This window comes from Wyeomyia smithii, chromosome 1 (genome assembly GCF_029784165.1).
Source record: "Wyeomyia smithii strain HCP4-BCI-WySm-NY-G18 chromosome 1, ASM2978416v1, whole genome shotgun sequence".
NCBI classification, from domain to species: domain Eukaryota; kingdom Metazoa; phylum Arthropoda; class Insecta; order Diptera; family Culicidae; genus Wyeomyia; species Wyeomyia smithii.
Genome location: NC_073694.1, coordinates 180,810,683 through 180,837,394, shown reverse-complemented (window position 1 = coordinate 180,837,394; position 26,712 = coordinate 180,810,683). Strand labels below are relative to the sequence as shown.

The 26,712-nt window shown below is 35.7% G+C and overlaps 1 protein-coding gene across 1 annotated transcript in view; it reads left to right on the top strand.

The window, feature by feature from the left end:
• The first annotated feature begins 2,855 nt into the window (after nucleotides 1–2,855).
• LOC129719063 (tensin-2) overlaps nucleotides 2,856–26,712 on the top strand; it is a 252,846-nt gene continuing 228,989 nt past the window's right edge. Inside the window, exons 1-2 of the mRNA XM_055670423.1 lie at nucleotides 2,856–3,196; nucleotides 3,652–4,048. Coding sequence (XP_055526398.1) covers nucleotides 3,998–4,048 — 51 coding nt within the window. The 5' untranslated portion in view covers nucleotides 2,856–3,196; nucleotides 3,652–3,997. The remainder of the gene's footprint in view (nucleotides 3,197–3,651; nucleotides 4,049–26,712) is intronic.

Genomic DNA, 26,712 nt, shown 5'->3' with positions numbered 1-26,712 from the left:
ACGTGGCGAGGGAAGAAGTTCTATTAAATCAAAGAGCAGCCGTTGCCCAACCTGTGCTCTGGGGGGAATATATATTGAGGCAATACAAAGCTCTTTACCTTGTATTGTCATTTGACATGCGACAACTTCGATGCCTGGAATCGAGGGGAGGTTAATACGATAGAAAGAATAGCACTTTTTAATCCCTAAAAGTACTCCTCCATATGGGGTGTCTCGATCAAGGCGAATAATATTAAAATCATGGAAGTTGAGATCAATATTTGAAGTAAGCCAAGTTTCACAAAGGGAAAATGCATCGCATTTGTTTTTATTTATCAAAACTTTAAACGAATCAATTTTTGGTAAAATACTTCTACAATTCCACTGTAAGACAGAGATAGAATCCTTCATATACGCAGTTGAATTAGGCATCGAAGGATACAATCGCTACAAGGAGAGGCCATTGGGCAGTCAACTGCTTCAAAAATGATCTAACTGTTGGGAGGAATGCTGTAAGAAAAATTTTAATTGGATCGGGTACATTGAAAGTTTCAAAAATCCAGTCCACAATGTCAGAAAATTTCACTAATCCAGAGTTTGTTTCATCAACTGGGAGTGTAAAAGGAGCAACTGGGGTTTTAGATGTTCCTGGCAGTGCTGGGAACTCCTTCTGGGACTTTAAATTTGCCAGCCCAGGAGGAGTTTGCTTCGGTTTTTCCGCAGCACTGTTTGCTTTGTTTGTAACCTTCATTTCACTTTGAGAAATCTTAGGACCTTTTCTGGGAAGTTTAGGAGAGGAAACACTTTTCCTCTTTCTAGACTCCCCAGGATTGGCGTAAGATGCTCCCGCTGGTGAATCGTCAGAATCGGTTTCCTCAGAGGGCAACAGATCGAAGGGGTTCGAAGTAACGGGAGAAGTGGTAACGGTCTTCTTCAGCATGTCAGCGTAGGAACGCTTTGAACGCTCTTTGAGAGACCGTTTTATTTTATCCCTGCGCTGCATGTACACCGCACATGTCGAGAGCTCATGCAGATTTTCTCCGCAGTGAATACACTTTTCAGCGTTAACACTGCAAGAATCTTCCGCATGAGACTCCCCACACTTGCCACAACGTGCCTTATTGCAGCAGTAGGCGGCTGTATGGCCTAACTGCTTGCAATTCAGGCAGTTCATGACGCGGGGCACGTAGAGCCTCACAGGGAGACGAACCCGGTGGATCGAGACGTGGCTTGGTAGTGCAGACCCGGCGAACGTAACTCGAAACGAGTCTGACGGAGTGTATACTGTTTTGCCACCGATGATCGATGCTGACCGCAATTGCTTGCAGTCGAGCACCTTTACTTCGGGACACGTTTTGTTCTTAAAGCACCCTTTGGCACTTTGCAGTATACACTCGACGGACAGACTCGAATCGGTTATGACACCGTCGATCTCCACGTCTCGTGCGGGTATGTAAACGCGATACTCGCGTGTGAAGAGCTCAGAGCAAGCTATATCGTTGGCCTCTTTCAGGTTACCGACCACGACACGGAGCTTGTTAGGCCGGACCTTGGAAATTTCGGTCACGCCCTTGTACTCCTTCGTCAGGTCTTTAGAAATCTGCAAGAGGTTCAACTTTTTCGATTTCGGTCCTGCCTTTGGCCGAAAATAAACAGTATAGCTGCCCTGGGCTCCGTCTGGGTAAAGCCTGGGGCGAGGGGGGACTGAAGAATGAACAGGGGAGGGGGTAACAGAAGGGTCAGGGTCAGAGGGGTTCGGGGATGGTGGCGCGGGAGGCGAGGGATCTACATCCATCGCGCTATGTTTAGCGCACTAGCGCTGACAAGGACACGTACCTTTTTATTTCTCCCTTCCAGTAAGGTTGGTTGTCCGATCGTTCGAAGTAGCAGCCGTTACAGCCAGCAGCACCAATACAGCAGCACCAAACAGCCACCAGCAGCGAGCCAGGTGTGAGATCACTCCACACAGCGATACGACTCGCTGACACTGATGGCTTCTTCTTTTTCCTCGTTTGTGTCTCGTCCACTGCTGTAGCACAATCCAGCCAGCAGCCAAATCGGCTTACGCACCAGCTGGCAGTCACGATGCGAAACAGTTGCACAAAGGAACGACCTTGAACCCGGATTTATTTCACTCGACCAGGCAAACAATGCCAACACTTGTTCACACGTCTTTTGTTTTATACTCTATCGGACCGATCACCAAACACGTCCAGTACTGATGCGTGTTCGGCACAGAATGATAATCATTTATATGTCGGTGGATAGATAAAATGTGTGACAATTGTTTGAAATAATGTTTAACATTGTTACTTTACCACTTCAAAGTTCCAAGGTCGCTATCACCAATCATAAAAATAATAATAATAAAAATGACTGCCGATAAACGATTCCGATTCATGCGGGTTGCGGCTACATTACTTGCCATTTCTAGAACCACCCCACCCTACAGTTGTTGTGTTGTCTGTCCATCCGTTTCGTCCGTGGGCGAGGAAGCCACTCTGAGATGAGAAGCGCAAAGACCGAAAAACACGACGACAACAGTAGAAAGGTAACGAACAAAAAAAACTATCATCAGAAGGAACCAAATCCGAAGGTTGCCATGAAAACCAGAAAGTGTTTTCTACAAGCAAGCCTTTTTTTTTGGTTGATACGCTAGGGTACGGGGAGTGCTGATGACGCGGGTGGGAGAGAGATAAATTTGTGCATGCATATGCGGCGCGGCGGAACTGTTTTTATTGCGTCCTCTCCCCGGGGGCATCCCTAGAGCAGGCGAGCACCGCCGCGTAGCGAGTTGTGAGAGAGCGGCAACCGATTAGCATGTGAGAATTTTTCTGGCAAAGAGAGCGGGAGAGCGAGGACCCGCAAGTTTCTTAGTCGCATATGAACCTTCGAAGTGATCGTACATGGTGTATAACGGGAAGTAGTTAGCAAAATCGCGCGCCTAAATTAATTTTGCATTTTGATTTCTCTGCTGAAACCCATTAAAACTTGTACAGCAAAATTCGTGCGTATGTGACTCCAGGATCGTGTTGATCGTAGGCGTCGTCGGAACTTGATCCTGCTATCAACCGTCGCGATCATCCTCGGTTGAACACTTTCTCGTTTAGGTTCAGGTTCAGGTTCAGGTGTTCAACTATCAACAACATCGCGAACGTTGGCCGAAACGACGCGCGGCAGTTCCGTTATTCCGCGACCCGGTCAGTGGTACTCTCGGGTGAGCTGATCTCAAGTGTTACTGGGCACATAAAAAGTGTGAAACGGGATTAACTCTAGCTCCCATCTGCGTTGTTGTGCCTTGGGTGCAGTGCAAAATCGTGCAGGTAGAGGACAAAAAAAGGTTCCGGATTACTACGCATACACACACGCGCGAGTGCTCTGGTCTGGTCCGACTTCGCTAAAGTGTGAAGAGGTTGGCTCGTGCGGGGCTTTGGTCACTTTGGATTGTGACTGCATGTTTTGCACTCTGGCCGGGAGATAACGACGGAATGCTAATTACACTGATAGGGGGTCCAAGTGGGCTAGTAGCAAACCGAGGGATTGGCCGATGAGGGATTAAGGCAATGGTTCTTATGGCTACAATCGGAAACATAGTCGAACCGTTATCGCAGCGTTTCTTGTAATAACTTGCGTCAACAATTGGTGATTAAATTATTTTTTTACAACCTACAGTGCGTGTGTTCCGTGTTAAACAACGCGCCGAAGAAATTCGCTAACCGAATTTGAATTGGATGCATACGATGCTAACGACGACACGGTGATGTCAGTGCTATTGTCCAGTGTGCTTTTCGGGGCTTCTGTTGTTGTCATTTGATCGGGCAAGCAGTAGAGAGAAAAATATAAGCAAGCAAGTCAAACAGTGCATATTAATTAGCTTGCCGTCAAGAAGTTCTGTGTCAGCCCAAAAGAAATCGTGGAAAAAATTTTGTCAATTGAGTTCCGCGTTTTACCGAATTCCAGTAAGGAAACTTCTTCCAGTGTTCCAGTCTTAAAGAAGTAATAATCAAAAGCCGCCACAATGATAAGAGTCAACTCACAGTCGTTCAGCCTGTCCAGCACGCTGAAAAAGGTAACGCAAAAAAAAAATCGCACAAATATTATTGTTGAGTTATTGTCGTCGAGCCGTTGAAGGAGTTCGGTAAATTTTATCGGCGTTGCCCGGTTTGCCAGGTGTAAACAAACGCAGCTGTGTCACGGGACGAAAGTTTGCTTTGAATCATACGGGGTGGTAGAATGAATAAATTTTGCTTCATTTGCAGTCTACTTTCGAAGTGTTATCTGGAAAATATCTAAAAGGCATTCTCAATAGACGCTACTGTAGCAACTATCAAGGTATAATCCTTCTCAATTCCAAATTAAAAAATCTCTTCCGCAATCTGAGGCCGTTGCAGGAAGCCTTTGCTAGTGCAACCCAGTGCGGTTTACGAGTGGGACGAGCTACAACGGACCAGATGTTCATTTTGAGACAGATCCTTGACAAGTTTCGAGAACACAATTTGCAGACATATCATTTGCTTATAGGACTTAAGGTGGCGTACGACTCAGTGAAACGCAACGAGTTGTGACAGTTTATGCCTAAAAATGATTGATTAATTTATGTTGTGTGGCTCTTGAAATGAAAAAAATTTGAAGTGAAAAACATGATTTAAAAAAAGCAAATGACAAAAAAACATCAGCGACAAAAAATACAGGCATGAAATATGACTTAAGCGAGAAAAATAACAAAAATGACGAAAATAATGAAAGTGGCAAACAAGCATAAATGATACACAGCTCGGACTCGATTATCCGGAACATCAATTTTTTTTTCATTCCGGATAATCGAGTTTTCCGGATAATCGAATCACACAAAAAATACTCAAATTTTGCGATTAACGAACATAAAATAAATATTTCTTTTCTTTATTTTACTTGTATGATGTAGTGGCGTAACCAGAAGTTACTTCTGAGGCGAAAGGGGGCAAAAAATAAAGAAATTGGACATTGATTATTTTCACCCGATTCGAGCATGTCCCAAACATGCCGGATGTGACTTAAATGGTAACAAATATGCCAGAAGGGATAATAAAGGCAAAATTTCGGTATAAAAATTGAAAACGGACACCAAAAAAATTAAATTCCGGATAATCGAATTCCGGATAATCGAGTTTCCGGATAATCGAGACTCCGGATAATCGAGTCCGATCGTACAACAAAAATCACAAAAGTAATCTTTTTGTGATCACAATAATCACAAAAATTATAGAAATGATAAAAAAAAACAAACTAGATCAAAATAAAAACAATGACATAAATTTAAAAAAATACGTAAATGACAAAAATGACGCAAATAGCGGAGCTATTACCAATGTCAAAAATACATGAATCATAATCAAGAAAAATAAAAAAAAATTTTAAAAGTGTGTCAAAAACGACACATTGATAATATCATAGAAGAGACGAAACTGATAAAAATGGCAAAACTGGCAAATGCGACAAAAAAGACATAAATACCAAATAAGGATTAAAAGATACAGAAACATCAAAAATGACAAAAATGCCCGAAATATCAAAAAACTCCTGAACAACAAAGCTGACGAAAATGATGAAAATTAAAATGTGTGATAAAAAGGAGAGAAAATCATGAAAAAGAACACAATAATGGAAAATAAATGACAAAAATAGCAAAAATGAATCAAACGAAAGAAAAAGAAGAGATGACAAATGACTCAAGCGATAAACATGATAAAAATGTGACGATTGAAAAAAGACCAATATGAAAACATTAACAAAACTGGTCATAAATAACATTAACGACAGTAACCAGAATAATCACAAAAATAACAAAAAAGATTAAAAAAGACATGACAAAAGCGATCAAATTAAAAATAATGCCATAAATTGGAAAACTAATTGAAATGACGAGCGAAAAACACTAATCCCAAAAAATTATTTAAAAATAATCATAAAAAACATGATTAAACTGACATAAATGACAAGAAAGTAAAAGTACCGGCAATTAAAAAAAATACAAAAACTAGTAAAATGACAGGAGTGTCATAAATTACATTAAAATTCAAAAGACAAGAGCAAAAATAATCAAACGAGAAAAAAACTGAAAAATAATAGAAATAAGAAGGAAAATGATATGATCCCACAAAACAGCATAGATGAAGACAAAAGTAGTAAAATCAAATCGATCGTCAAAAATTACAGAGATTACAAATAGGTAATTGAAACGATAGAAATGACAAAAAAGACATGAATAAATAAATATAATGACAGAAATTAACAAAAATCAATAAAAATAACAGAAAAGGTAGAAATTACTATGATCACAAAAACATCAAAATAGATGTAAAACGACAAAAATAACAAAAATGTTTTTTGTCAAAAAAAAATGACTAAGAAAAAATCATGATATCGAAGAGAATAATTGAAATATTGATATAATGAGTGAAATAATACAAATTATTATTTTGTAGTTCTTTGTTCAATTATGTAGTCAAACAACACAACATGAATAAAAATCATGAAAACTAGATAATGAAATGAACAAAAATAAAATCCACTATCATAACGACAAAGTTGACAAAATTGCAAAAACGCTGATGATGAAAAAGATGATAAATATCACAAAATGGATAATACTACAAGGTATACAGCCCTAGGGTTGTATGAAATGGTGACGTGGGACTAAACAATGTAATTACTGTAATTACAGACACAATAAAGTCTTTTGTTCAGTGATTCACGTATTTTAATTCTCAGCCTCTCCTTCATTTTTTCAGAACTATATTAAATTACACTCGAAAGAACTTCATTTACACTTGGCGATGTTGTGCCGGTAGTGTTTTTTTTTTGGTGAAACAACATTCAACAATTACAACGAAGTTAAAGTTTTAAAAGATCTATTTTTTGTTTTTTTTCGCTTCACAAGTTTGTTTTATTTGCCAGCAATTACATTCACTGTACAGCCAATATAAGTATATTATTTTATTTGTATTCTGAATAGATTCTAGTAAATGGTCAAAAAATTCACAAGCACTCGTCGGCTCTTACTCTTCTATAAATTAGTATTTTTAGGAACTTACTCGCTCGATATTATGTCGGTCACGGTTATTTAGTGAATATCGAAGATAAAAAATAAATAAAAATAACTTATAACCATTGCAAAAATGTGCAATTCTTGTGAAGTAATTCATGGTTTTTATGGTTAACATATTCATGAGATAAACTTTGCAGTTTTGATTGCACGCGAACAGAAGTCGTACCCGCTGCAGTGATAGACGATGAGAACCTAACGGCGCTCTGCTTCACATATACTGACGGTACTGTTGCTTTTACCAGCATGTTTTCTTTCAAGACATCAGTTTTCATTATACTCTAACCGTAGGTAAAGAACATGTTTAAGGAAAGGGGTTGCTTCGAACTTTTCGAAAAACCTTTACGTTCGAGACATCAAATTGGTCTAGGTTCATGGAAGCAAACATAAATTGACCTATTGGGACGGGGAGACTCTGTCATTTTTTTTTTTTGATATTGATACAGAGATTATCACAGGGAATGGTAGGTGTCTATTCATGTCGTCTGTGCTAGGAATGCTCGCATGTGATTGGGTTATTGTTCGCGTAAATTTGTCCTTGACATTTTTTATCGATTTTTACCGCTTCGCAATGAAAAAATTATGGTAGCTGGCATACTACAAAATTGTTAAACATTTTATCTATCCAACAACATATTGGTTATTGTTATCCATCAAGTGGTTATACTGTTATTATCGTTTGAAATCTAATGCAGCATTTGTCAGTTTCATTTCCAAATTCTACAGAATGCATACCAGTATAGAAAACAAAGACGTAGTCCCACGTCAAAAAAAGGCGAGAGTGATAAAAATGACAATTAATGCGAAATAAAACAAAAATTACGAAAATGCCAACAATATCAAACGATACAAAAATCCCAAATATGACAAACTGAATCAAATTAATAAAGGAAAACATGATAGAAATGACTTGGATGGCAGAAAATAATAAATATACTTGAAATAATAATATATCTAAAAATGACACAAATCACAAAAAAAATAAAAATAACCAAAATAATGTTCCAAAAAAAAAAACAAATGTAAATGTTTTAAAGAAAATAAAGAAACTATAAAGTCTTAAACATGATGGAAAAGTAAAACAACTGACACAATCAGAAAAGATACATGAATTGAGCGACAAAAATAACAAAATAAATAATAATAACAATAATTTCAAACAAGACAAAAACAATTTAAATGACTTAAAAGACCAAAAGGAAAACAATGACAGAAATTCTAAAATAGCAAAAAACAGTCAAAGACACAAAAATGCCCAAAATTAACAAAAAAAAATGGTAATTTGTTTTTTTTGTCAAAACGACGAAAATAGAAACAACAAAATGGAAAAAAGTCGCAAATAGCCAAAAACAGTCAAAAAACAAACAAATGCCCAAAATCAACAAATATAACAAGAGATCAAAAACGAGATGTGAAAAATTCATAGAATGAGATCAGATTTCACAGATACGAATATTACAAAAATGACGAGAATGAAAATTGAAAAAGTTGTAAAAATTAGAAACAATATGAATTTGAAACAACAGTATAGAAATAGCAAAAGAAAAAAATGAAGTCAATGTAAAAATTATGAAAAATAACTAACTGATAACGTTAAATGACAAACATTACAAATATTACAAAATTTGAAAAAATGATCAAAATGCTAGAATTAACGAGAATTACGAAAATAATAAATATTAAAATAAAGACAATAATCGCAAAATGACAAAAAAATACTTTAATTACAAAAGAGACTAAATTCAAAATAACAAAATTAAAGAAATAACCAAAATGACCAGCGACAAAAATGACGAATTTGATAAAAATGGCAAAAATGACTAGGATAACTGATATGACAACAATCACAAAAATTACATGAATAGCAAACATGAAAAGAAATAAAATAACAATGATGAATTTAAAAAAAGATGTCTCAAATAGTAAAAAAATGCGATATCACAAGGGTGATAAAAATGCCAAAAACAAGACAACAACAAACAACAACAAATTCATAAATGAATATTGTAATAAAAAACAGATGTGCAAAAATTTAAAACTAATAAGAAAAACTATAAAAATTACATAATAATCGCAACAAAAAAATAATGAATCTAGAATATCGGATCGGATGATGAAACATCCAAAAATGAAAAATACGACCATAACAATAACAATAACAATGACAAAATAACGAAAATGGAGATGACAGAAATGATAAATACAGGTCGGACTATATTATATATAGTCTCCGATTTTTTTTTCACTATATATAATCGAATCAGAGAAAAAAATGTTTTATATTTATTTTTCATAAATGATTTGTTGTTTTCGAACAAATGAGAAGAATTTTATTTCTGATTCATCCCCCTTAAAGTCAGCAAACACATTTCTTACAAAAATAAATACATATCTTGTAGTTATTCCTGATGTAATTGCAGTCAAATGTAAAGAAAAATTATCAAAAAAAATATGAAAGTATATGTAGATTTGTCAACTTGTTTGTATTTAATTACTCAAATTTTTAAAAATATAATTGTAATTTTTTTTTCTTCTTTCTCTTTTTGAAATTATTTTATTCAGGTATTTTTGTTTAAGTATTTTTGGTTTTTTTTTTTTTAAGTTTTTCAAACAATTTTTAAAATTTATTTGTTTTAAATTTTTTTCTATTTTTTCCCTTTTTTATCAAGCGTTACGTATTTTGTAGATATTCTTTCACGATATATTAGCTCTAGATAAGTCATATTTGAATTTCAAGAAAAATTTTTTTTGCTTCTATATATAATCGAATCTAAAATTATATATAATCAAATCATATATAATCGATATAATCGGTATAATGGAGTCTCTATATAATCGAGTCCGACCTGTATCACACAATTAATAAGAAAGCAAATAACAAAAAAAATGGGTTTAGTCAATGATTTGTTACGGAAATGTCCATAGATCAACAGAGACAAAAAAACCCAAACATGACAAAAATGTTAATAAAAATAATGAAAACATGATTAAAATTACTTCAATGACAAAAAATTGTGAAAATGATAGGACAAATGTCAAAAATATGTATAAATCACAAAAGTGATAAAATCGACCAAAACGATGAAAATGACGAGAATAAAATGAAGTGAATTTTATTTTGATTAAATAAATTTTAAAAATGAGAAAAAAAATGAAAAACAAATGACACAAATAAAAAAACACAAACGACAAGATGACAAATGACTTTAGCGACGAATATTTCAAGAACAACATAATAGGTAATAATGACAATAATAGCAAAAAACCATTATTGAAATTGCTAAGAATAAAAAAAAAAATAAAAATAAGCAAACGTGAAAAATACTGAATTGACAAAAAAACTAAAAGAGTATAAATGACAAAATTAATAAAATTGACAAATATGATAAAAATAACATGATTAATCAAAATTATATAAAAAAAACAATCAATATGATATAAGAGATAAAAATGACAATAACCACAAAAGGGATAAAACAAATAAAAAAAGACAAAAAATAGAAAAGAGATCAAATTGAAAACAATGACAAAAATTAGAGAAAGACAAAAATGGTAAACAGAAAAGCACAAAAATTAAATATTATCAGTATTATTTAAATGACAATCATTACAAAATTGACTGGAATGGCTAAAACTAACGACTAAAATAAAACTGAAAAGTATAATAAAACTGATAAAAAATACTTAAATTACCAAAATAACAAATCAGACAAATGACAAATATAATATTGATATTAATTGACAGATTTTTGTTCAATAAATATGTTTAATTTTTCCGCCAATTGCTGTAACCTTTTTAATGCGGTGAATGTCGCATAACATCATTCTCGTCGTTGTTTTTCAAATCAAAGACGTAAGAATAAATTCAATAGAAGTTTTGACTTGCCCTAAAAAGTATTGAAGGAAACAAGTTGAAAATACATAAAATTAAATCAATTTGGTTTATTAGAATAAATGAGAATTATTGAAAGAACTAATTAATTAAACAATGCAAAACTTAGTTTTAATGAAACTAGACTGGCAACTCCTTTTGAAGAGTTTCAGTTACCTCCTTACTAATTTTATTTAAATAGGTTTACAGACATCATTCTGGAAACAATCTTCCAAATACAACCTGAGAATTATCCTGAAAATTGTAAGCTTCGAAAATATAAGCTTGTTCCGGGAGTGTATACTTCGAACTCTATCTAAATAGAATTCAGATATTTTTTCTCAATAAGAACATCACTGACATTGGAAATCAACCATGAAGAGGTGTCACGACACAATTCATTAAATAAACCCAATCCAATAGGATCTACCAGCACTACACGGTCAAAATCAAACCGACACTAATCCGAAGATTGGATTCCACTTGTCGAAGTAGCAGCAACTAGCTTAATACCCTAGAAGAAAAAAAAACAAACATAAGATTACATAAGAAGCTTATCAGATATCCGAACCGTCCGAGCAAAGAATCAAAAAACCAACCTTTCCCTTTCATTCCCCATTCACGAACTTCTGTGCTGGTTCTATTCGTCCGGTAGAGATAGTAAGAGGAAAAACATCCCCTTGTTCTTGATCGGTCGTAAAACCCGCATCGAAAAAATCATTGCGTTAAGATCTCCGAAATTTTGATAGTGTCAAATTCTGTGACATACACCCTTTCTTCCTCTACTCTTCGGCGATTGCGGCGCTTCCGTCGCTCCGAGTCGGTATTAAAAAAGGTACTTTCTTATACGCAAACACATACACCGAACCCGTAGAGATCTAATCTCGAAATCTTTCCTCCTGTCAGTTGATGTTTTTTTTTGTTATTGTAACTTTTCCTCTTCGTGTCGTTTTCGTTTACGTTTGTCCGGCTAGAGGGAACCTGTTGCCGGTTTGTTTTGATGCAGCTGCCCTCGAACAACAGACAGGACAGGAGGACAGTGCGGAGAAACCGAAGAGGAGGTGGGAATGAATTGAGCGTGTCTAATTTTTTTTTTTTTTTTGGAAAATTAAAAACATACCTTTTCTGTACCTATTATAGACCGCTCTAACCTTGAAAACAAAACGCTTTTAGCACTTTTACGCTTTGGCGCCAGTCTTCGGTGCCACAGGAAAGTGCAACACGTGTCGCACACATTCCAAGCTTTCGGAGTGTGATGAAACGAAACTTTTGTTAGCCGATTCATCATCACCCGTCACCGGGGAGTTTGCTTCAGGAGACTATCAAACGGTTCCATTTTTGTTTGCACACCGATCGACGTTTGGAGAGGCGCCTATCGATGCGAGTTACAATGACGGATCGGAGCGCCAAGCAAAAAAAAAACATACGCGAATTTGTGCTCCGATAGCGCGAGAGCTGAACATCAATTCATCAATCGGCCTGTCGAGTTCGAGTAGCTCGAACAAAAATATTTGATTTTTTTTTATCACTTCCGATGGTGCTCCTCCCGAAAACGAAAAAAAAAACATCTGGTCGAATCGGGGCAGAGTTTTACAACCGACCCGAACGAACCATTCGACTTCCTTCGGAATGTTTGCTAACCCATTTAACGATCCAAAATTTATGCCTCAGCTACATCAAAAATCCATCATTCACATCAAAAGCCATGCCCGTATAAACATACGGTTTTTGATTGCCCCTCCCGAAATAAAATCGCCACGTTTCCGCCGTGCGATGCCGCAGGAATGGCAACACCGCCCGATCGTCGTTTCTTTTTTTTCTGGTTGATGCTTTGGATTAAACCCGCGTCGCAGGTTGCGAAACTGAGGTTGTAGTGCCGGCCTTGACAGCAACAGGATTAAAGCATAAAACCTAATGGCGATTGTGATCTTCGTTGGCTTCCGATAGAGGTGTTTTTGCAAGGTGGTTATAATGATGCTAGGTTTTTTTTTCTGTTGTGGAATTCTAATAAAACCGACCAGTTTTATAAGAGATCAACTTCTCCGATAGTCAATTTGGGTTAATTTTGTTTAAATCATATGCTTAACTTATTATGCAAATATGAAGCTATGCAGAATCCAACACTTTTTCGATATGATTTTCTCCGCCAATGTTTTCGGAAAGAAAAAATAAACGCTCTGGTTGTTGACATCCTCGAAATTCGAAGGAAAAATGAGTTATATATATATATATATATATATATATATATATATATATATATATATATATATATATATATATATATATATATATATATATATATATATATATATATATATATATATATATAAGATTTTTTATGTTTTGTGTGCATTCGAAGCTATTTCACATTTTTGACTATTGTATCTTATTTTATCAATACCATTTTCGGATATTCATGAGCTGTAATAGAAAGTAATCCTACAATGCACACTGGAACTAAAATGAAATTTAGCATAACGTAATTATTTGCGCTCCCAGGGCTTAAACAATCGGTTTTCAATCTGCTAAAAAGATTCTAAATTTGGTTAGGGCTTCAATCTGGATACTTAAATTAGTTTCCGATTTGGCCACATAGATGGCATAGCGATACCAACTTTTTCTTCTTACACGCTTTGCGGTTTTTAATAAAGTTGTAGATCATTAAATTTGCAGAAGACATAAATATTCTATCTCTTCAATTTTTCAAATACACTAAAGTCGCTGTTTACTCGGGGGATACGTGCCGCGTAAAAGAAAACCGCATAAATTCCGGAAACCGCGTAAATTCCGGAATTCGAGTAAAAAATTTCCGAAATTCGCGTAAGGAAAAAATACTGCGTAAATTCCGGAATCCGCGTAAAAAACGCTGCAGGAACGAAGGAAATTCATCGAATACTAACCGATTTATTAATTATATTTCATTTCACATCCCTATGTAGTCGAACTTCCTGAGAGAAGTATTCTACTTCAAAACAAATGAAGTATACAACTAATATGGAGAAACCTGAAAAATCAGGAAATGTCAGATATTTTATTTTTCGATCAGGAAAACCGAAAAAAATCAGGGAAAATTTTTTAATCGATACGCGATCCTTTTTTAAACGACTCAGCCCAAAGCTGATTTTTTAGCATAAAAGGCCCACCTCTCCTCGGTTTTATTTCAGATCGAATACTTTTTCCACTGAAATTTCAGAATTGCGTTCATCTAAATTGCATTTTTTTGTGCTGAATGCTGAAAAATATCAGGAAAATTTTTGTTATATTTCAGGGAATATCAGGGAAATGCAAGGAATTTGATTTCAAAAGTCAGTCAGTCATTCTGATACAAAATATTCCCACTTTTAGAGTGAAATAAGAGCACCTCATTGGTAAGGATGAGAACATCATATCAGCAATCCATGCAAAAAGTCCCATTCGTTTTTTTTTTGTTCCGATAAGTTTTTTTTCGTTTCTTGGTCTGCTTTTAAAACTTCTTATGATCTTTTTGCGTCTAGGAAAATGCTTACTACTTTATTGGTGTTTCAGGCCGTTCTACGATTTCAACTTTTTTTTAAATCTTCGAAACTTAATAATCGTTTGACCCTCCATGAACAATTGGCTTTAGGTTATTTTCCGATTTTTGATCTGTAAGTTTGCTTCCTACCTATTTTCGCAGTTTTATTTTGTCAGAGTTATTTGTATATCATCTAATGTCGGTACTTTGAAATAATGAATTATCATCAAAAAAATTTTTCAGCAAGAAACACAAACACAAAAGTAATCTCAGATTCACGTCAATGATTTTCAACAAATTTATGGTGCGAATAAAATTTGAAAAAAAAATCGGACATCATTTGATTCAAAAACTTTTAGAAGTTTAAAGTGTTACAAGCTTCTAACTTATTTTTATTATTGGTTCCAGTTTCGTTTTAATTTTTTACATGAATTCATTTTTGATCGAAATATTTTTTTAAATATTTTACACTTCAATAGAGACCTTATAACACACTGGAGAGTTCCACTGCCTATAATCGCATTTCAGTCTTTTTTCATTTTAATCAATTTATTCATTTAAAGACCGAAATTTCAACCTCTCTTCGATAAGGATTGCAACACTGCTAAAAATCTGTTGGAATTGTACAAAAAAGGTAAAAAGATTCAGTTTTATTATCTTCTACGACGAACATTTGTGGGATATTTTTTGTCATTTAATTTTTTTTTTGTATTCTAAGAGTTCTTAAAACAAATGATATACAAATGATAACAAATGATTAGAATTTGTTAAATTTTTGTTCGCGCTAAATTTACTGAAAATTTATGAGAATCTAAGATTTCCGGGATATACATATATATTTTATCAATCAAAAAAAGGTGTAATTGATATACATCTCAGTCGTGCTGCTGAAAATACAATAAAAAGCAGAGGACCTACATTATTTCCTTGAGCAACATTAAAGTCTATCTAACGTGATTCTCATAATTCTTTCGGCCGAGAAGGATCGGGATAACGCTGACAAGTGTTTAAATAATGCTTTTTGAACAGTATGCAGTCTTCCTCTTCATTTTCTTTATAAAAAAAAACGATAATATTATAGTGTAAATTGCGTTCAACCCCTCTAAAACAGAAACTCATTAGACAACGCCCAACCGGCGGCGGCGGCGCACACATAATCAATTCAACCTACTTCTGCTTAGCGTCGAATCTTCGATGTTTCTGCCACTAAACTGCAGGATAAACAATCCGTTTCGTTTATACCGAAGATCGGAGCGGAAGACAGTGCAAAAAAAACATGATTTGATAAATGCTCTGCGCGAGACGTTACAGCGAGAATGCATTCCATTCAATCAGCGCAGCGCAGACGCAGCTGCAGCACGAAAGGGAAGATGTGCGCGTCGGTCGCGAAAACATTCCATTAAATGAAGCAGATTGTCCGCTTCGCATGCCCCGGTCGTCGTCGTGTTGATGAAATGAGTAATTGGACAAGCGAAAGTCTAAACAAACGGGGTGGTGTTCTTCAGACTTCTGATGCTTCTGGTGATTTCTGAGAACCGCAAAATGCGTATCTAGGTCAAAGGGTTGTGTGCTCTGCGGTCGTTGCCGCCTCCGGCGGTTTCGGCCGGTTTCACAAATCGTCCGGAAAAGCATTACGGCGATTGTATGCCGAAACTTGTGTTCCGGGTGCACCGAATGTTGCGCTCATTTTTAAAACAAACTAATCCGAAGAATAAGAATAGTTCGTGTTTCCTCTGCGAACGATGATTTTATCTCGAACATAAACAGCGATATAGACATTAACCGCAAGTAATATCTCTAATTACGATCGTAAAGCGATTTTTATTTTTCTGTTTTAATGCCGCCCTTCCTCCGAATCAGGATCCCACCCGGACTGTAACGAGAACCTGTTTCTTTTCATCTGAATTACTTCTCTTCCGAGGATGATGCTAATAAAGATCCACTACGTCACGGCCGGCGGGACGGGCACAGAACTGAGAGCAAAAAAACCGAAACAATCGGCGTCAGCAATTTCATTTCACTTCTTCTGACTTCGCAGGAAAAACGTCAGAGAGGTGTAATTCTACACAGTTTGACCACGGACAGAAGAAAGTCAGTAGTTCCGGAAAATGGTACTTTTTCGTTCGTGCATCGAGCTTCAAATCGAATCGAATGAAATCTGACCAAATGCTCTGTCGAAAAGCACGTTGCCGATGCATGATGTCGTTTCATCGAAATCGCGGCGGCTTGTGTTTTTTTTTTTGCAATAGGGCACGTACCGGCACACTATTCGAACGAAATGTTTTTCAATTTGCATATTATATGTGCAACCATGTGCACACAAACACGCGGGCGCGCGCGAGATCACCGCCGGTCACCATCGGAATCAAAAGGAGCGATCATTATTTTCGAGTGGCCAAAGACCGGCCACTTCATATCAATCGAGGCTATCGCGAGGCTAGCCGTATGACGAGGGCCTGATGACTGACGCGGTGGCGTTTGTCCAACCGCATGACATGCAAACAAAAAAAAGGTATCGAATTGTAAACGAGGTTTTTGACGGTTGCTTTCAGATTCGACTTGAATCTTCATAATTGTTTTCCTCAGGAAAAATGTTTCATATTTAAAAAGTGCGAATTTGATCAGGAAAACTACTCGTTTCAATTCAGCTTAATGATATCCACATGAACAAGGATTTTTTTTCCCAAAAAAAGGAAATTTGAAAAAAAAATTAACTGTGATAAAAATTCTATAGATATTCTGATCCTAGAATCGTTTGTTTTAGAATAATTTGGAAATATTTCTTTTGTGAACCCTTCGTTTTCTTGGAAAGGCTCTACTGTTAAGGACCTATCATGAATATCAGGTTGATTTTTTTTCTTTTTTTCATTTTCTCGTTAGAAGAGATGTTTTTAGGTTTTGAAATCATTTTTCGTGATCTTTGTTTTTCCTATTTGCGGCACCTTTAACTAATTTGTGAGCAAAATTTGGAATTTGTTTGTTTCTAGTCTATTCCATCTAAGGAACCACTTTTGGATAAATTCAGAATCAACTTCTGCTTTACTGTTTTACTGTTCTTCTCAACTACTTCATGCTTAATTTTGATGGGATTTCTCTTCTTTTCTTTTTTGCATGACTTTTTTTTATGGACTAGGTGGTTTTGGGCTGAATTTAAACTATTTTTTGTTATTTTTTGTTGTTTTTAAGTATTTTATCAACTTGGAAAAAAAATGATTCGACATCTGCCTCTTTTGATCTTATTTGTATTCATTTATAGACTGACCATTTTATTCTTAAGTCCTTTCTGATTTTCTGTTTAATTTTCATTATTCATTATTCTGGTTGACGGTTTCTGTTCTGATTTTAAACCATTTCTAGCTGCCTTCTTGAGATCCTTTTTGGTGTTTAGAAGTGATTTTCAGCGGTTTCAGCTAAATTTGGAAAATGCTAGTTTATTTAGGTGCGTTTGAAGAAAAATGTTAACAGCAAACCAAAACGCTACTATGTTTCATGTCTGACGTTTCGACCTTTGGACTTGGGCTTCCTCAGGGATTATAAAGTTGTACCGTTTTTCGTTCAGCGTAGAACGCTTTACGATTTCTACTTCAAGATAACTATATTGGAACATTAGAGTTAGTTAAAGCTTTAGAACAACCTATAAACTTTTACCACATCAGAAAAAAGTCCACCACCATCACCCTTGCCGTCATCTCCACCATCTCCATTAATTCTGATACAGCTTTAAATAACTCCCACCAAAAGAAGCAGTTTAATCTCTACTGAGCAAGGATAGTATGCGGGATAGAGTATCTCCCCCATCCGATATTCAGTAATTACATTAGTGTTGTTTCATGTATAGAGCATCCATTTCCCGACGGTTTTCAGCTTCCCGGAATTCGAGAAATAAAAATTAGATTTCGGGAAATAGGAAAAATTGCAAAGAACAGTAAAAATGCGACGATTTATTTAATTTGGATTTTTTGTCATATAAGAGAAAAAAAATGAAAACATGATTCAATGATTCTACAGTTCGACTCATTGAATCATGTTTTCATTTAAAAAAAATTAAAAACCCTAGAGAAAAAAAAGATTGACTAGCTTTCGAAAAGAAATTTATAACGATTTTCAATGTCAACAAGCCGGTGCGATGACGGATAATAATTCGCGAACAAGAGCATTAGGCTGTCAATGAAAATCCACTGTGCATTCGAATTTCGTTTTCGTCTCCTCGAAAGAAAAAAACCATGCAAAATTAAAAAAAAAAGTTATTTTCAAAATCGAATTTTTATATGCTAAATCTCTTAAAGATGTATGATCTCATGTTCATTCAAATAGAAAGTATGAAAGAAAACCTGGGACTGGAGTACTGGAAGGCTCTCCCAGTTTGAAACTCTTTTTTAGTCCTAGAAAGTCGATTAAAAAAAATCGAGTTAATTTCATTAACTACTTACTTTTTAATCATCTTTGACTGCTTTGAAGTTCCATTTCCCAAAATCTGAAAGAGTCAGAGGTCAAAATTTTCACATGCATTCCATTAGCGCTCTTAGGAGAATAATTCATGGACCAAAAGTTAATAAAATGATTCATATTATTCAGAGCTGGGTTAGCAAATGATTATGGAATCTTGCTCAACACTGCCCAGAAGTGTGCACAATTTTGAATGAGTCTAAAATTTTAATTCAATTTACCAATAATTTTCATTGCAGGGAAGTTTCCAGAAATCGGGAATCCTGGGTAGTTTAAGTTTTCCGAGAAGTTACACCTAGGGACGTACCGGGAAGGGCGCTCTATTCATGTACAAACACATATAAGTTTAGGTCCATTTGAGTGTCATTGCAAGTGGATAAAACTTGGATAAAAAGAGAAAACGGATCAGATATCCATTAACCCATCGTAATTTTTGATGTAGTTGAAGTTTGTAGGTTCATCTTAAACTTTTACTAACTCTTACGTTTTAATATAAATACCCTGTTGGTACACTGGACGAAAAATGGTTTAACTTTGTATACCCTGAAAAGAGCCGATTCCAAAGGCCGAAACGTCGGACATAAAGTATAGTTGCCTCTTGATTCACTGTTTAGACTACGCTGTAATTTTTTTTGTACTTAAAGATGTAATGTAAGAGTCCTTATTTGTATTATTGTTTTGGACTTGTTTTTAGTTAAAACCAAAAATTTCTTCTGAAAGCCTTTCGAAACTAAACTTAAAATCATTTGAAAGATTTTTTCTAGGTCGTTCAAATTATTCGAATTGAATTTAAAATTTTCCTTTTTATTTACTGCTTTCCAACTTTCGATGGTATCTCTTAGTGTCTTCTACAAAATCGTTAGTAATGGTTATTATTTGATTTTTTGGTCGTTTACACTTGCATCTGAAATAAAATGCTTTGTTGCCCTCCTTGTTTCGTCTTTGCTGCCTTCTAGAGCAATATCAAACCATTGTGAGGTAAATCTACGATTGCCTAATTTTTGTCACCTTCAGAGGTGTTTTAGCCAGCTCGAACTGAATTTAGGATTTCTATATTTAGGAGGCATTTTTCGAGTATTTTGAACCAAATTAGTTTTGTTTTTATTCTTTTCTTTATAAAACATTGTTGAACCAATTTTTATTTCTCGAAGGTAAAACATTACAGAAAACTTTGTAACAACCCTTATTAGTCGACAATTAAATGATTTGCTGTAAGAATGTTATAGAACATGTTATCTTGAAGGAAAAAATGCTGGCAGGAGTTAAAATAGAGCTTTTGCTTCCTGTCTAACATGCACTCGAGGCTTGGTGCTTGTCTTCGAGTCGACACGCAACGAATGAAAAACAGCACCACACAGCGAATATCTCGTTTTTGGGCCCTTCCTTCGGTTGCATGGGCCGTGGAGCCTTTCTTTGCTTTGTGCCGTCTACTTGTATTTTTATTTTTGTTTGCTCTTTTAGTTTTGAGGAAAAAAACCTAACAAAATTTAGTCACGTTTGCCATCAATAACATAGAACTATAAAAATTTTATTTGTGTCAGTTCTAAAATCCATTGACGATATATTTGGTGTTTGTTTTCAAATTGATCGTCATGAAAAAAAGCCTATTCAAGTTAAACTTAGGATCACTGAAAGGTATTTTTTGACGGATCGTTCAAATTATTTGGTAAGGATTTTCCTTACAATTCACTGTTTTCCAACTTTCGATGGCAGCATTTAGCATCTTAAGCCAAATCGTTAGTCATTGTTATTATTGTAGATTTTGGTTATTTTTTAATTTTCAGTCGCTTTCAACTGCATTTAAAATCGATTACTCTGTTGACTTCTGAAAGCATTCATTCCATGTGTTTGGAACTAAGTTTTTGGTTCGCAATTTCGATTAATTTCGAAGCAGTTGTTTTGATTTAGGACTACGTTTCACCACACCATATCGGGGTACATTTGGCAAAAACTGAAACCAAGGTGTGACGTTGAAATGAAAGATTTCAAACGGTAATCATTGTATAACCGCACGCTGGATAACAATAATCAATATGTCATTGGATAGATAAAATGATAGACAATTTCCTGACCCGTCACTTCCCATTATTATTTCATTGCTAAGCAACGAAAATTGATGAAAAAATTCCTTGAATAATGAACCACTCACGTGGGAGCATGCCTAGCACAGACACCATGAGTAGACACAAACCGTCAGCCCTGTTATTCTCTATATCAGGACTAAAAAAAAGTAGTATGAGGGTGGTATCCAAGGCACGGCCGCATGACGTAGGACTACGGTATTTTATCCATATTTTGATGCTTCGGAGAAATCGTCTTCTGCCGATCCTTCGCTCGCTTCTGAGAATTGCGCTAAAATGTTCGTTTATTCACCAAACGAAACTGCTTTGCAAACTGCTATCGCTGTAAAACTGTAATATAAAATTCTGGCGTCCGTAAGCTATTTGAATGGTACCTTGTATATCAAGGTTTCGTCAGTTACTTGGAAAGAGGGCGGAGCACAGCAGAATAAGGAATGGCAACGGAAGTGAAGTATTTTTGAAAACTGCACCGGCCGCGCTCGAAAAATTAACACTACAAAAAAAGCGAGAATTCGATTACAAGCCTGTTTGTATGGCTTTTATCACTACCAGCAGCATTTTATAAGAAGAAAAATTCAAGTGCTCACTTCAAATCATTAATTTTGAGGCCAGTTACCGATGATTCTTGTTCTCTGATTATTTCGGGCAAAATTTCCAGTCATTTTTGGCGCTTTTACAGCTACCATGTACTACTTAACACCCGCCATATATACGGGTAAAACCAGGCACGAGATGACCGGCACTATTTTGTCTCTTCTTCCTTTCATTCATTATCCTTGAATAGTACTTTTCATAAATTTCCGATAAACGTGGCGTGTGTACTAGAGCGTGCAAAACAATTGCAACAAAAACAAATCGTTCCAAAGTCAGATCGGTTGTATACTTTAGTGTCGGCTGTGCTTGGGAAGTAAGGTAGAGATTGGTTGTTCGGTATGCTTTAGACATTCCATGATATTTACTTTTTTTTCAATAGTATTTCAATCAATTGGATGTTTTTGTTAAAGCCAAAACCTCGATAATTTGATAAAAAATTACTGAAATTCAAGCGCTCAAACCATGGTCAATGGTTGAATTTCTTGATTTTCAAATTCAGGCACCTAACTTCCCGATAGACGTAATCCTACGTCAAAAAAATTGACATGCTGCTTCCATGAGCCTAGAATATTTTGATTATTAAGACAGGCATTAAGGAAAACATGCTGGGAGGAGCCATAATGTAGCTTTGCTTCCTATCTAACAAGCACTCGTGTGTTTGTGCTCGTCTCCGGATCGGCACGCAACGAATAAAGAACAGCACCCCACAGCGAATATCTGTTATTTTTGCATGGAGTGCGGAGCGGCTCTGAGACATTTTCTTTGTTTGCCATTTATGCTTTGTGCCATCTTCTTGTATCTTGATTTTCGTTTGCTATTTTACACGTTGTAAATTGTATGGCAGTAATTCTGCAGTGCAAGCACGGACGATGTCTTGACTATATCGTCAGTTTGTTTCAAGACAGGTACATCCTTAAACCAATGCAATACTTATAGCTCTAGATTTTTTGTAAATTTTGAAACGAGTCTTCGTGGGATGAAACTTACAAGAATTTAGTCACGTTTGCCATCAATAACATAGGACTGTAAAATTTCGATTTGTGTCAGAATACATTCTGCTTTATTTTTTAAATTGATCGTCATTGAATTCTTGCAAGGAGATTTCATACAATTCGTATACAATATCGAATTAGTGTTTGCAGTGTAGCTGCACCAGAATTACACTTTAGTACTGTAACTGTTCGTTTCTGTTTTTCGAGTTAGTGAAATTCTGGTGCTCATTTGACAACCACGACAGGCGCACAGTATTATCAGCCAATAAACCGCTGTACAGGGGTTAAAAATAATTTAATGCTCATTAAATGCTCTTCAAAAAATTGACATAACTACCAGTTATTTTTCTTTTCTCGACTCCAAGAAAAGTCATGGTATTTTTAACTTATGTATTTCCTTTCAGTAAACCACATACATTTTTATGTGCCCCCAAAAACCTTTCTACGGCTTATTGGTTTTAATAGGATCCCTACAGTGTAGTATGACATTTTGTATTTTACTGAGATATACCACACACACACACACCTGTTAGTCTAAATCGATCACAAATCAGAAAATTTCAACAACTTTGTGCTCTATTGAAATCAACCACGCACTGTGCGCGGCCCCAACAGCATTCTGAATGTCTCTTGGTTTAAATCGGTATCAAATATAAATAAACTAATCGTGATTTTCTAGTCAGCCGACTGAATATAGAATAAACCGAAATAGAGACGTGCACGAGTTATATGAAAGGTCGCCTCACTTATCAAGGTGAACGTACCCTTCCCCACTAACCATAATCTCCCAACTGTGATTTTAGTGCTGATGCAGAGGTTAACACGGTCTCCAAACAGCAAAATTCACACTAGCATCCCTTCCCTTTCCCACCTGATTGCAAGAACGTGGCCGGCGCCGTTATCAATAATGTTTTTTTTTTCAATTTTTGGTTTTTAATGAGTGAATGTAGCGTTGAAGATAGAAAACAAATGGACTAAAAATATGCTAGTACTACGAAAAATATAGTTCAGTAGATGGGACCAGTTAGTTATTTTTGTTAGTATTTTTTTTAACTTTTGGAGATATGAATGTCCAGTAAACCTAATCTTTAGAAAAATGTTTTTTTTTTCTAACAACAAATTATTTTTACTCTGGAGTATATTAAAAAACCGTTTGGCACCATTAAACACTATTTTACAATTATGTTTACTGTTTTTTGTTGAAGTTCGTTTCTTTTATGTTTAACCATATAATATACCACCTTTTTAGATTATTCTTTGCAAAAACATGTCCACGTAAAACAATGGGGGAGAAGGGTTCGGTCAATGTCCACCGGGTGGAAGCGGGGAATGTCTGAAATGGCCACGTGGATTAATTCCCACTTCTGGCCACGTTCTTATTAATTCCCAGTTCCAAAAATAATATATTTCTGCCCATTTCACCTTGTTTATGTGATTTTCGTGCTGGGTTTGACCAGTTTTATTCGCTGTTTGTTTTAGTCGGTGGGTTTCAATTGTATTTTCGGTGATTTCAGAAATTTTTTTCAATTTATTTCTTCACGTTTCGGCCTACTTTTTTACTTTCGGCCATCTTCAGAAGTTTAAACTGTGAGCTTTGGTGGATGAACGCTTCCAGTTCCTGTAAGTGGAATAATTTGCCCCAAATTACCCTATTCTTGTAATTTTCATTATAAAATTCATATGATATTAATCTACGTTAAATTTTCTGCTCAAACATAAACGTACTGTACGAAGCTTTGGGAAATAACATGCTGTTCGATTCATTGATTTTCGAACCATGGAAGTGATATGTTTTGGCCCCATTTCAGCTTAAATCTTTTTTTTTGAAAAAAAAAATCACAAAGCAGATTCGCTGCCCCGGTAGCGGAAATTTCCGTTGAAATTTAATCAAGTTACACAAAATGTTACTAACCTCGAGCTCGGTTCTGCAGCTGAGAAAAAAATTTTAGTCGTATCGTGCAAAATTTTTCAGTTGCCATCTTCTTTCCGACCCGTACGGAAGTGTACGTCCTTTGAGGAAAACTTTATGTCAGCTGTTGTGCACGACTGACGGTATAAAGCTGCTTCATTTCAGTTTTATCACGTTTCTGAGATATATGAAAAAAATATTATATCGCGCAAAAATTTTTTTTATTTTTTTTTTCAATTAAAAAAACTGTTTTTTTTTATCCGATGTTTAAATGTTCGGTTGTATGATTGACAACGCGAGGTGCTATTCTAAATGATAAATACTAAAAGTTTTAATGTCATTTAATATATCATTTGGAATATACAGTTTTGGAATAAACAGTGTAAGCAGTATAAGAAAGCGAGTCTGAAACTTAAATTTCAAGCGTTACATAATTATTAAATATCACCTTTCAAGTTCAACCGTTCAAGTTGAAAGCTAGAAGTTCGGGATTTAAATTTTATGTTCGAAAGTTCTGTTAAAACTTCAAAGTTTAGAGTTTGAAGTGAGGCATTTGAACTTTGGCGCTGAATTTTTTTGGTTTATTTATGTTTTTTTGTGTTTCTAGAGTGAATATTTTTGAATTGGTTTTATTTGTTTTCAAATTAGTTTAAGACTAATATCTATATGTTGGATTGAAACCCTTTGACTTTTTAAGGAGTGACGAATGACTTCGTGTTAAAGTCACCATAATTAAATAAATAAACAAACTAATAATAAACCTTTTAATGACTGCCACTAACACCTTCGTTAGCACTCAATTCAAAATCCCAGCTGGCACTCAAGTAAAATTAAAGCTCATACAGTACCGCCCCCTCGCGCATTCCCATCGGACAAGATTTGGCAAATAAATTATTTCGTGTTTATTTGCCAACTCGATTGTATTCGCCAGCTCTCGGATGGTTTCTGGCTGTTTTCGGACGCAAAACGCTATTCCAAATATAAACAATGACTAACAATGGCTGATTTTGTTGGCCGCTCCTTGCACTGGCAGGCACTAAAATCTCACCTCGGCTGCGATGACGAAATCAACGCGATGATCATGATGATGATAGCTCGTTTTCTAAGACCTGTGCGGGAGTCAATATTTGAAATTTGAGTAAACTTTATTGCCCAGCGCTACATCGGCTGCCAGGTATTTCAAGGTGATTTGCATTGTTTGTATCGATAATCGGTAAAGATCTCTCCCTCTCTGTGGTCAGGGGCAGCGGAAAGAGATGACGCGGCATGCAGTGCACACATAAATCACGTAGCACTCCTCGAAAGATCGGTTCGACCTTTAGGTAATAAGGTGGTTGGCTGAATGGAAAAAGCATCGCCGCCCAGCCTGGGAATGGACACTGAGTGCCGCGACTGTAAAATTACTATCATTAGACCGGGTGGAAAATGGGGTGAAAAACGACCTGCTAACTCGCGACTCGTTGGACATTGCCCATGATTATGCCCTTTTTCGCTGGAGGAAAAATGGTTTCCATTTCGTGAGCAGCACTTTCGATATGTTGGCACTTAGCCGTAATTAAATGATATGCCCATGATGTTTTCAATCGTTGTTCATCAGCAGAGGAGGAAGAAGAAAAACAGTGAAGCAAGGAAACAATGATTTACCTGATTTAATTTGCACAACATTGACTCTCAAGCTAAGCTAGTATTATGGGAAAAAGCAATAATTTTTGAGTACGTAGGGAAGGGTGCGGGGGAATGGGTAATCAATCCAGTCGAAATTGAAATCGAAAAAAAACCTAATTTAGATGCTGCCTAAAGAGGCTCTCTTTGATGGAAAGCTTTTCACTTGAGCAGAGGGTTCATGAAGTGGGCGCTGGAAGTGAATATGCTTTCACGAAATTATGGATCGGGCGTGAATTAGATTCGGGTTCGAGTTAAAGGTACTGGGAAAATGTTTAGGTGAATCTGTTGCCAGAAGCAATGCGCGAGAACCCCAGCTATTATTATTATTCGCATTCCAAGCGGTCGCAGTTTGACTTAACGACTGTTTTTGCAATCGACGCTCTGTAAATATTAATGATGATCACATCGTTTGTAGCGATCGGTGTGCGTGTGTGTGTGTGAGGAAAGGAAACAAGTGCAAATTTTGCCTCGATTTTGTTTTTCGCGCGCTTCATTAAAATATTTTAGCTCTAACAGACAACGGCTTAGAAGAGGAGGTTTCCTTGCGAAAGAGGCAATATTCTAAGTAAAATATCTATTCAGTATGTAGCCAGGCAAC